General features: G+C 37.6%; 1 protein-coding gene across 1 annotated transcript; it reads right to left on the bottom strand.

The window, feature by feature from the left end:
- Positions 1-1,609: 1,609 nt before the first annotated feature.
- On the bottom strand, positions 1,610-2,207 carry LOC113272575 (glutamic acid-rich protein-like). Its single transcript, XM_026522389.1, has 2 exons — positions 1,879-2,207; positions 1,610-1,832 (listed from the first exon to the last, which is right to left on the bottom strand). Exons 1-2 carry the CDS (start codon positions 2,205-2,207, stop codon positions 1,610-1,612), a joined length of 552 nt encoding a protein of 183 aa, XP_026378174.1.
- Positions 2,208-13,623: the final 11,416 nt, after the last annotated feature.

Consider the following 13,623-nt stretch of genomic DNA (forward strand, 5'->3'; position numbering starts at 1 on the left):
CATTTCATAAATGAACAAAAAAACTCTTTCATGCCATGATCAATTATTCTACCTAAAGAAAAAGCCTAAACCTATTCGAAACAACAATCATAAATGGTCACTCAGAGCAAACCGTCCAGCAAGGAGTAATTTTTATAGACAGCCATGTCAAGCTTCTTTTGAAAGTTTTTGGTCTTCACTTTCAAGTCCTGGACAACTTTCTCAACTCTTGCCGACTGCCTTCTCTTCTTCCAATATAGTAGTTGTAGCAGAAATCGCATCAGCAGCAGCCGCTGCCCTGTCAATTTTGATCATCTCGAGACGACGACGAATCCAACCTACGTTAAACCGCAAGGTCTCGCAATTCGAAATCATGTCATCCCATATGTGAAGTTCATGATTCTTGACGTCTCGCAGATTCATCTTCATCATCTCTTCGATATTGGTAATAACCCGACGACTGTAGTCAGGAGAGTCGGCAGGAAGCCCCTCCACACTTCGGTAGTGGCAATGTGTCTGTACCTTCTCCAAATCTTGGTATACAAGGACACGTGACACTTGGGAATGACGAAGCCACCAACTACCTCATTATCCTGGAAAGTGTTAACCATGGGAGCCTCAACCGGGAGTCCAGCTGTCGGGTAGTGAATTCTAACTCCAGTTTCCACGGATTTTCGTCGACGCCGTCATCATCGATCGCGGACTTCCCATTGCTTCTATTTCTAGCATCAACAACAACATGCACATCAACCTGCAATGTAGAAGTTTTAAATTTCAAATAAAGATTGGATGAACCATTGAGTAAAACTCCAGTCGAGAAGTCATAGAATTACTCACAGATGTGCCGGCTTCAGTATGAGCTGAGCTGACCTGTACCGGGCAGGAGCTTTAACAGTCCGCTTGGGTCTCAAATTATGAGAAGAAGACTGATTCTTCTGATTATCCTGCAACAAATCATTTTCCTATGATCAATAACTCTGATCAAATGAAGATGAAGAAAAGTATACAACTTACCGAGACGGACACTTCTACTTCATGCTTTGATCGAGGTTTATTTCGAGAAGAAATACTACTACTAGACATGGAGATGGGAGAAATGATTGTGATCAAAATTCCTTCTGATAATACACAGAGAAGGAGACGAGACGTTGTTTAAATTAAAAAAAGAAAACCTAAACATTGAAGGTCTGGATGCTTATCCTATAGTGGATATAGTCAAGTCTGTTGCGGTTTTTATTGAAATCCAAATTCTAGAATCAGAGTGTATCCGGTAATATAGAAGAAGTGCGACAATACCGGGGACTGACGGTTCAAGCGCGTTCAACGGTAACACTGGGAACTGACACTTTGGATGTAACCAACGTCGCAAATGTGAACTGATGATCTGGAAGACCGCGTGTTTCCCAGCCATCTCGTATAATTGTACTTCGTAGATAATTATTGTCTACATGGACATTGTCCATTCTATTCAGCTGGGGTGTGAAGAAGTTTTGGCAAAAAATACGATAAGGGATTATTATTCAAAAAATAATTTATAACGCAAACATCTCTACAGCCAAACTACTCAAGCAACCAGAAAATATCTACTGCAATGGAAAATAAATAATCTCAAAAAGACTCGTGAACAAGACTAATCATCAGATGCATCGGATTCGTCATCAGATTTGTCAGAATTATCAGATTCGTCATCATTATTGTCTTTCGAAGAGTCCTCGTCAGATTCTCCCTCAGAGTCACTGTTAGGACCATTGATGAAGTCTAGTCTCTCATCAGGATCGATGTACATCATATCCCAGTACTCTTCTTTTTCACGCTCAGCTTCGAGTTCAGCTTCAACCAATCGCTCAATCTCCCTGGTACGTCGGTCTGGTTTAATTTTGCTTCTCCTGTGGCACCCACACGGGTTCGTCTTCTGAAGCATCTGAATCCGAAGCTACACCGTCAGCACGAGATCTAAGTTTCTCCTCAGCTGTAAACTTCCTGCGCTGGAACCGTTCCCTCTCTTGTCGATAATCATCTAACATCTCGTCCTCAGCCTTTCTCTTCAAGAAGTTATCATGAGTAACTTTCGAGTGATCGAGGTGTATACCATTCATAACTTTCTTAGCATTCTTCGATGATTGTACCATCTTGGCACGAGCTTTGAATGCATAAGTCTTGGAATACTCTTCAGAGGAGGAGCTAGAAGAGTAGTAATAATCATAATCACTGCGACTGCTGGAAGTCATCATTGTATGGAACCAGAGACGCATAGTTATGGATATGCCAATGACAATTTCACAACGAAATGGTAATTCTTAACTCTTATCTTTTTACGATTCCACTAACAATAGTGATGGTAATGCAAGAGTTAACACTCCAAAATTCGCTCGTTTCTTCGAATCTACAAAAGACGAGAAAAACTCAAGTTTTCACAAAATCATGAACACTTACATCATACGAACATTAATCATCGAATTATGAAAAACGTCAGGCTTTGGTTTTCTAAAATATATATATACATATATATAAATAAATAAAAACGTGATTATCTCATGTAAAAAATAAAATATAAAAAAATTGACGTGAGCAAAAAACTCACGTGATTTTATCAAAATAAAATAAAAAATTGGATACTCCACGGCTCGATAAAAAATCTCTTTTCCTTCGTACGATCGTCTTTCGTTGAAACGAAGGTTTATTTCGGTTTTGTGAAAAGTTCACACCTTTTAAGATAAAGTTTTGGTTTCCATGAAAGCTCATAAACAAAATTTTATCACTGGATACAGGTCTATTTCAAAGAAAAAATCTCTCAAGCTAGGGATTATTGCTAGTTTCTTGAACTAACGAATGGAACAAACATATGTTTAATAAAATAAGGGTTTTCTATAAAACTCACACTTAATATATGCACGTGTATATGATTTTAGCATGAACAACTCGTGAACAAATCCCCAAACTTTTGGAATTTTTTTTTTACCTGGTCGGTGCCTCAAGTTGGCCGGACGGTAGCAGCGCCGACCGGACGGCGACGGAGCTCCGGCAAAATTTTTTTCTAGCGTGTTCTCTGCTCTGACGTGAGGGATATGGAGGAGCAAGGTGGTGGTTGTTCGTGGAGAAGAAACAAAGAAAAAAGGAGAAGATTAATTCCTTTTATATCAAAATTTGTTTCCAAAACCTAATTTCACAAGGATTTCCTTTCTTGGGCCCGGACCCGTGAATCCTAAACCGACCAAGGCTCCATCACCAAATTAGCCGGCCTATATCAATTTAGACTCGTTGGGCTCTCTATCATGCCACTGGGATCTTCGTTCAAGCCATGGTTTGCTCACGCAATCGGAAATCCGGTAACATCTTATCTTACAACTAAGATCGATTACTTATTTCGTTTATAATTAGAAAATCACCATCCAGTGCTGACTGAGGAACATGACTGTCCCTCACTAATCATGGGATTTAATGTAGATGGTGGATTTTCAACAAGGGTTAAAATTGTAAAACAATAATTGTAATGCTGATCCAGCAATCAGATGAGTATTGAGGTTCATGTCTCTCATCGAAGCATGAAAGCTCATGCCGCATGAATCTCTGACTAAGTATACTATCTCTCAGAATACATACAGATGTGCAGTCTCTCAGCTGAGGCAACGACGTATCTCATGAATATTGAGCAATTTCAGTAATTACTTTTATATTGAATCGAGAGATTAGACGGCTCCTAGACAGCTTACCTGTTACTATAGAGCAACAACGTCTTCAGGATGCAAAAATGTTTTCCCTGACTATGTAAAGAAAATATGACTCTTCAACAAGCTCATATCACTCAACTCTCAGATAATTAATGCTCCTAGACAGCATGCCTGCTAGTATAGAGCCATCAATTAATTATTTTTAATCCTCAAATTCATTAACTGAATATTTGGAAACATTATATGTTTTTCATAATATTTCATTACTTCAATTTATGGCTTTTCCCAGCAGAATTCCATGGGTTAGTAATAAATACTCAACGTACGGGCATCTGAGCAGATATCGAGTAAGCCCCGACTAAAATGGTGCAAGTTTACTCAACAATAATGCACAAACGAGCACCTGAATGCGCGAACGATAATTTCATAACACGAAGGAACGATGAATCTATACAAAATAGGAAGAAAAAATAATAATAATAAAATATTAGCAAAGGCGCTAGGGGACTGGGCCCACTGGCCGGACAGTCACGTCGTGGCCAGTCCCACGCCCTATTCTATATTTTATCACATTTTATTAATTTTCCTTGATCTCATGAAAATCTCTTCATTTGAACAAATCTTCTTCGTCTCAAGGAAACTCCTCAGTTTCATGGTGTTTCCTCATATCAAAGAAATAATAAAAATTAGGAAAGGTGACATGGAACCAGGCCTACTAGCCGGCCAGCCATGCCCTAGCCGTGGCCGGTCCCACACCTCATGATTCCTTATTGTTTTGTTATTATTTCCTTCATCCTAAGAAAATTCCCTGATTTCATGACATTTCCCTCAACTCATGAAAATAACATAAAATTAGGGAAAAACTCACGGGAATGGGCACATTGGCAGGACGGCCATGCCCTATCCGTGGCCGGTCCCATACGCCCTTGTCTTATTATTTTAATATTATTTGTTTCCCTCATCTCATGGAAACTCCTTCACTTCAAGGAAAATCCTTAGTTTCAAAAAACTCCTTGATTTCATGATATTTCCCTAAAATCATGAAAATAATATAAAATTAGGGAAAGTGCCATGGGACCATGCTCATTGGCCGGCCGGCCATGCCTTGGATATAGCCGGTCCCACACTTCATGAATCCCTATTTTATTATTATTATTTCCATAATCTCATAGAAATTCCTTAACCTCATGAAATTCCTCAGTTTTATGGTATTTCATTCACATAGGAGAAAATACATAAAATTGGGAAAGGTGTTGCGGGACCGAGCTTGCTAGTTGGCCGGACATGTTCTAGCCGTGGCCGGTCCCACAACTTGCAATCCCCTATTTTATTAATTATTTTCATCATCTCACAAAGATTCCTCAGTTTCAGCAAAACCCTGAATCCTTCATATTTTCTCAAAGTGTTGCTCAAACGCGCATCAGAAAATATCGAAACTCTCAGGACTGAGACACGGACATTATGGTGACACGGGCATGTCTCCTTGACGGACCAAGGCCGACCCTAGGGCTTGCAAATATCCGGTCCCACATGTTTTAACAATTTTGACCTAATTTGCTCAATTGCTCATATTGGGTCCAAACTCTTCTCAAACAACTTAGAGTTTGCTCAAACGACCATCATCTGGTCCCACGACCACCAAGGGCCGGTCTCATGCCCTCTTGGCCGGTCCCTCATTTCTTCATAATTAGGTTTCATCACCTAAAGCTGAGACGAGCACTATTTTAATAAATGATTAAACCAGCATTTAATCATCCTTTCACCAACTGGTCTTCAAGAGACTTTGGTATTTTGCTCATTTAAGCATCTCGGCGTTACATGGTTGACTCGTCATCCCATGTAGACGGTCCCTCCTTCACTCTGTGATTGATTTTCAATAAATCATCAATTAATCAAAAATTAGGGTTTCGAGTCTAAAGCTCTGCAAAAACATAATTCTGAGCAGATTCAAACACTAATAATTTTACGTTGATCCCGTGATCAACACTTTTATTATTTATGCTCGGCCTAGTTCTCAATATCTTAAATTAATATTTTATTTGGTCCTGCCACCAACAATTCATCAAATGAGCAACATTTGCTCAGATTAAGGAATATTGGTTCAACTATCGATATTCAATAATTTTACGTTGATCCCGTGATCAACACTTTTATTATTTATGCTCGGCCTAGTTCTCAGTATCTTAAATTAATATTTTATTTGGTCCTGCCACCAACAATTCATCAAATGAGCAACATTTGCTCAGATTAAGGAATATTGGTTCAACTATCGATATTCAATAATTTGCTCGTCTTAAATTATTATTCGACAATGATACCTTCGTCTCAACAGACATGATCAATTCATGAGTCTCAGAACATTTTCAAATCACGTTCGACTCAGCAATACAAGGACTCAGCGTTCTATGAAGTCAGCAATTGACTCCACAATCACGAGACATCAATCGTGTCACATGGGGGATATTAACTTGGGTTTTGGTATGGCGGTCTACGGCACGTTTGTTCATATACACGACGAGAATGTGAGCAAGTCGTGCAATCAGTTGGATGAGTTAGCAAAGTAGTGGGTGGAAAATTAACCAAGTCTCCGCATGATGAGCAACTGGTTTTGACAAGATTTCCCACTTCCCCACTCTTTGACTCCAACAACTGTCACACTTCATGGGATCAAGGTGTTTACAATTATGGCAATATAAATAAGTCTCTGAATCATGATTGAAAGACGGGACAATCTCTCGTCAAGCAGAAAAACAAGAGATTAAGAACTCAACATTCAATCAATCAGAACTTATCTTATTTTCTTCACGCAGGATACACAACACACCTACAATCTTTGATCATTGATCTCACACATTTCTCAGCTTCCCTCCTACAGATCGACCCATCCTCTCTTGTGACCGAATTGACTCTGGAATGACCATTGTCTTGGTTTAGACCAGAGTCCTACAGATTGATCTCTCCAACTTAAAGCACTCCCTTCTTGCAGTGCATCTTTGTGAGGTTGAGCATTTGCTTGGTTCAAGGAGTTCCCTCTGCACGGTCATCTCCTCAATCCTGTGAAAACCAGCAAATCGTTTTTCCCCATCTACAAACTCGAATCTATAGCTTCCATAAAATTTACCAGCACCATGAATTTACTTTTATAATTTAATCAACATTTCTAAAAGAAATGGATACTCCTTATCATTTTGTGTTAATTCTAATGAGAAAGTAGCAACTGATGGTGATGATGGTTAAGAAATTCACAAAATGAAGGCGACTTGACTGACTGTAAACGCGATCAAGTGGATGGGTTTTAATTTTTGAGAACCGAGATTTACTAGGAGGATGAGCATGATGGCTATCAAGGTAACTGTTATTCGTAAGTACCAACTCTTAGCATGGCATAATCAAACGGAGAATAGTGTTAGTTAGTGCCACATCATTTGAATTTATCAGCCATTTGATAAATCGCATCTGATGGTTCGGAAATTTTGTCAAAGCATTTTGTTGCCGGATCCTGACCCTTATAATAAATCGTCTATGCTGGTTTTATTTCTTCATTATAAATTTTAATTAAAACAAATCCACTGGATGATCAGCATCCAATCCGTTCATCCGTGCATCCATTGGATGTTATATTGGATGCGGATGCCGAATTTGAAATCCATTATTATTTGGATTGGATGCGGATGAGGTAAAAGCCGGTCCATACCAGCCTATGTTCACCCCTGAGTCGGAACATAAGATAGGTCAGAATATGAGAATAGTGAAACGTATCAAACTTGGGCTCAAAAACCTATTTCAGGCCCATTACGTATCAAAATTGGGCCCAAAATCAACCGTAGCCTGCTGCCAAAGAAAGACGGGTTGCTGCTTCTATTCTAACCTGTCCAGGGGAAAATGTCCTTACGGTAGTGTAGACAATAGTAGCTAGTAAAAGTAAATACATGAAGCACCCAGACGGCCAAAGAATCACATTTTTGTTAAACTGAGATTGTATTACCTAGGCTGCGAATTTATATCTCTAACAGAGAAGAATAACTAAAGAAAAAAACAAATTTCAATAATTCTGAAGCACTGTTATTTCCTTGAGACTACAAAAGACTAGTAAACCAGAGAAAACTAATATCAATGGCAAAATGTAACAAGCTAGTCAACAGTAAAGCGATTTTATGACGTTATATATCGATCTGATAATCTAGGCATCCGTCATCTACATGTCCAATACCTGCAATGAAAATTAAGAATTTATTAAGCGCACTTGTTCTACTTAACAGATGTTACAGAGCGTATCCTGTTCCGTGCACCAACAAAAACATGTGCACAAGGTATAATGGATATGTGCAAAACAAATAGACATGTAACAGATATGCTGGTCCATGGACACTACTCTACGAGGCTTGGCTTTCCATGAACACATAACCTATGGCATTCTCCAATTTGGGATGTGGCTGAAGTTCACTAAATTTATATCCAGATGAATCCAATTACAGTCTTAAGTACAGGTACAAAAATGTTATGATTAGAAAAATAAGTTCAGCGTGGAAAAACCATATTAAAAGAAGAAACTCGACATCATCTTTCAGTTCCAAGAGGTGCAAATTGCAATATTTCCAATAATAACTTTGATGCCCATCATGACTTATGAGAACTGCATATGCATTCTAATAATGCAGAAACAGAGAAGATGGATGAGATAATTACAAAAACCAATTTAAAACTCTGTCATTCATATCATACAAGACAACTATTTAAGGGTTGTCGGAAAGAAAACTTGCATGAGTAAACGGCACAAGAGATTAAAAGGTGCTCAAAGTTAAAGAGCAGATTCAAAAATATACACATGACATTCAAACTTAAAAATGCTTTACCTCATTTCTATAATCTAACTGCACCATTCATAACATGCCGTGAAATAGAACACCACCTTTCGCCCTGAAAATAACAAAACAAAACAAAATATCTATGAATTCGCGAACGTGTAATGATAATAAGATAAAAATTAAGAGCTGAAGTACTTACTTTTTCTTCTTATTAGTATCATCAGTGTTCTTCTTCCGTTCCTTTTCACCCCTGTCCATGTTTTTTTTTGCTTCCTCTTTTTGTTTTTGTCCAACTATAACAGTATCCGAGTTAACCACAACTAAACTCTTCACGAAAATCTCCGCATATAGCCATTTCGAAACACCATTAACTGTAAGATCTCTAGCCTTATGAGCCGGGTCATATAAAAGCAGACTACTTTCATCCTTCTCTAGCAGAATCTGACGATTCTTAAACCACTTTAACGGCCTCACATGCCAAAAGGATTGTACAACATCAGGTTGAGAAATTGTGACTATTTTAGTCCAAGATTCAATTACTCCATATTCTTTCATCACCCAAACCTCCACATGAACCTCATCAGTCTTACCAAGCAAGCAAATGAAACCATCAAATACACAAATAGAAATAGCAAGCTCATTACTCAACGATTTAGGTGCCAGCACTTGGTTAATTGTCTCATTGTGAATATCAAAAGAAAGAATTACTAAACCTCCTTGAGGTGGAGTAATTACCCAGTGAATATTTTCATTAGAAAGCACACCAGCTGTTCTTAGATAACAAAGACGACAAGGTAGAAAACTAGCTTCTGTCCATGAATTTTTTCCTAGTGTATAAACCCGAACTTCACAGCCATAATCACCAGGAAAACCCACAATTCTAGACTAGTACATTATTTTTTTCCATCTTACTCTATTATAGGAATGCCACTGCACGAAAGCCATATATGGTCTACAAGATGTATTGCTAACACAAAATTGGTCAAAAAGACCAATTGCAACAAATACTGGGTGAAATATATTCTTAGGTTTAGATACTGTTCATATATCCAAAAAACAGAAAAATACTGTTCATTTAGCCAAAATGGATATTTCATCCAGAATCTTTTTTATTTATTAACCTGAAGAGACAAATATGTCCCTATCTTCTACAGATGTTTACAGCGTTGGGTTAGTAAAGGTTGGAAAAAAAAACAGAGTACTACTACTACCAAAAACAGAGTACTACAAAAAAAACAGAGTGGTACAAAAATCAGAGTACTACTACCACAACAGAGTACTACAAAAAAAACAAAGTACTACAGAGAAACAGAGTTCCAACTTCTTATGCTTCTTCTACTCCTTCCTCTGGAAAAAAAAAATTGAAAAAAAAAAAACAGAGCAAAAAACAGAGCAAAAAAAACATAGTACACCTCTTTTATTTGATATATGCTTAGTCAGGATAACACACACATACATGGGAACTACCTACCATAATCTGAGAATCAAGAGCATGACTCAGCCACATCAATCTCTGCAAGGAAGAAAAAAACTGCATCACCGGCGAACAATACCGCACACCACCTGTTCGTTTATGTCTTTCTAACTGAATTAGGGTTAGTATTTTCATCTCTAATCACAGATGCCTCTGGGATCACTACAGATTAGATATAGAAATACTAACACATATCAATTGGGAGTGGACATATGAATCACGTTGGACACGGAATGCGAACATCCCCAGCTTAAGTGCAGATATTTCAAAGATCATCTTCATTTCCCTGCAACAAAAATATGCAAAAGTTAAGAATATATCAGTGACCCTGTAAGAGATTTCCGAGAGGCATAGTCTGTAAGAAAAATGGTGAGCATATTAAAGAAAAAGAGAAAATCAAAAACACCTGGAAGTTAACTTTACATAAAAAAAAACCTGAAGATTATCTATTGGATTCCTTTGGGTGGGATTTAGTTGGGGAATATAAGCCTAACTGAAGACAGAAACCCCTATCATCGATTTTAACCTTATCAATTTCAATAACAACAAATTTTTAACGAGTCAAATGCCTCTAAACTCAAAGCTTAATCGAAACTTTGGATTTTAAATTTTATAGCTAGGGTTTGACGAACCTTTACCTCAACAACAACATCAATGACATTAGGTAGATACAATCTCTTAAGAGACTTGTTCTTTTCTCTGCAAGTGTCAAAGCACACACACCAGAACTCATTGCCCCATTGTTGTAGCTTCTCTGGTAGCCACACCAGCAACAGCTCTGCAACCACCACTGACAAACATAAGCTAAGAGCAGTAACATATGTATGTCTAAACTCTAAACCAAAATTATATACTAACAAATATATATGCAAGCGGTAAGCGTTATTTTACATCAAGTGAATGCAACAAAGACTGAAATTGTGAATCTCATTTGTAGCGGCAGTACTGTCAGGACAATGAACACTTTTCCTAGTGGTAGTAAGATAATCCGCATAAACTGTCGTTAAGAAAGTAGGACTTGTAACGAACCATAAAGTATTAAGGCGGATAAGAGTATAGAAAGTCAGTCAATAAAACATGATGAAACTGGTTTCATCCCAGCCTAAATATCGATGAAACCAAATTTAACTAAATTTAAAACAGGATGTAACTGGTTTCATCCTAGTTTAAACATGGGTGAAAACAAATTCAAAAAAATTTAAAACATGATGAAACTGGTTTCATCCCAGCCTAAATATCGATGAAACCAAATTCAACCAAATTTAAAACATGATGTAACTGGTTTCATCCTATTTTAAAATGGGTGAAACCAAATTCAACTCAAGTTAGTATAGGATGAAACCCAGTTTCATCCTAGTTTAAAATGGGTGAAACCAAATTCAACCCAATTTAGTATAGGATGAAACCCAGTTTCATCCTTGTTTACAGTAGGATGAACCCAGTTTCATCCTAGGATGAAACCAAATTCCATCCTTTGGTTCTTTACATTTATCTCTGTGGTTAGTCTATACACAAGATTTTGCAGTCTCTTTACCTCTTCATGTAAACAGGTTGCCATCAAACTCGAAGTAGCGATAATCTATACGGCAAACAAGAACAATGAGACAAAAATTAAGTTACTGCTCTTAGCTTATGTTTCATCCAAAGGCAACACAAGATGAAAACAAGAACAATCAAACCAAATCTGCTCTGACGACATGTCAATAGTGGGCAACACAAGATGAAACCGTGTTTCATCCAAAGGCAACACATGATGAAACCAGAATCATCCAGTGGAAGCAGATGCTGGAACTGGAAAATGCATCGGAACGTGTACTAAGATGAGAAATATTGAACAGAAAGTCAATTGCATCATATTTTATACTACTACGTAAACAAATTCACAAAATGCAAATTAGTGTGTTTACAGATCGATACATTAACAAGAAAATTGACATATACATTTCACATTTATGAACAATGAAACCAGTTTCGTTCTAGTTTACATAGAAATAAAACCAGCTTTATCATGTTATTGAACAAGAACTCTTACCTAAAAGGAAACGAAAAATGAGTATATCCACATTTCCAGAAGAAAAAAAAAATCAATCAATTTACACATTAAAACAGGATGAAACTAAGTTCATCTCAGTTTAAAACTGGATGGAATCATATTCAAGACCCAATTGACATGAACTGAAGAGAAATGCTACACTGACCTCTTGATATTAGTTGGAGATGGCTCAGGGATTACTGCCTCCATATAAGCCTCAGTTAACTCCTGCTTGATTTGAGCTATCCGAGGAGCTTTAAAAGCCGTATACACCCTTTCAAATGAAATGATCACAACACAAACATACAACACCAATGCCCCAATTCTCTTTGGTTCCCAATTCTTAACATCCTAAGCACAATAATTCCATGAAAAAAAAAATGTTCATTTTTGCATCCAAAATGACAGCAAAGTGTACAAAATGATATGAATTGAATAAAAGGGTTATACCTTCCAGTGGTCAAGCTTGTTCCAATCAACAAACCCAGGTAGTAATTCAAACCTAAAACGATGAATCGCAGCTCCACCCTTGTTTTTCACATCACTAACAAACAAAATCACTTTGCTATTAGCTTCATTTAAATCAAACCCAGTTTCTTTTTCACTGATTTATCAAAACTTGAGAAGAATCATTCAGACCCACGACGAATTGAGCGAGAAATTCTAGACCAAAACAAATTATTAGACTCATTTTCAGAATCCCAGTAGATGGTGATGAAGAAGAAGCTCGAAAGATGAGTTTTTTATGGGAAATTTTGGTTGTTCTTTTTTGTGGATTGAGAAATAGAGATAGATTTGATTGGTGGTATGAGAATTTTGAAGAAACTGAAAGTGGGTTGAGAAATAGAGATAGATTTGATTGGTGGTATGAGAATTTTGAAGAAACTGAAATTGGGTTTTGTCTGTAATGGATAGTAAGAATAGCAAATTGGCGGAGCTGGTTGTGGTGGTGAAGTTTTTTTGAAGAGGGAGTTTGATTTTCCGCGGTGTTGATGGCGGCGATGGAGAACGAGAGCTGGTTTCAGATCTGTTTTATGTTCAGGGTTACGAAGAAGACGAGAGAAGAAATAGGTTTTCTGTGATACAAAGGGCAGTAACGTAAACTCAATATTTAAAGATTCCTTTGGACATTTGCCCCGGGCCGAATCCTAACTGTCCATATTGCCCAGGAAACACCCAATTTTGGCTATATAGCCCGTTTTCTGTATTACTAATTAGGAGTAACTCTGAACATATCCATGGTAGTTTCAGTTCCTAGCTGTCGGCTCCAAAACTTTCTAAAATATTCACCGTAAGTGAATTCTCTATAGAGAGAAGGATGCTCATCGTCAACCAATTCTGGAGCCGGTCCAATCACAGCATCGTCCGATGGGCAGTAAAATGTAGGCACAGAAAATCTCCCCTTTTCACCATTTACAATTACCCGATACAGAACGCTCTTATATCGCCCGTTGCTAAGAACCTGAAATTAAGTTCATGAATATACGAAAATATACAGGCCACAAGGAACTTAAGTTGATATCTACCTGCAATTGATCACCAATGTTAACAGTAAATGTATTAGGAACCGGATTAACGTTGATCCAATTGCCCTGTCGAAGAACTTGTAAACCGGGAACATTGTCTTGGAGGAGAATACTTATGGCATTAGGGTCAGTATGACCA

This window comes from Papaver somniferum, chromosome 4 (genome assembly GCF_003573695.1).
Source record: "Papaver somniferum cultivar HN1 chromosome 4, ASM357369v1, whole genome shotgun sequence".
Lineage (NCBI taxonomy): Eukaryota > Viridiplantae > Streptophyta > Magnoliopsida > Ranunculales > Papaveraceae > Papaver > Papaver somniferum.

Coding starts and splice junctions, on each gene's coding strand:
- LOC113272575 (XM_026522389.1), bottom strand. CDS start 2,207: ATGACTTCCAGCAGTCGCAGTGATTATGATTATTACTACTCTTCTAGC. Junction 1,833..1,878: donor GCTTCAGAAGACGAACCCGT/GTGGGTGCCACA, acceptor CCGACGTACCAG/GGAGATTGAGCGATTGGTTG.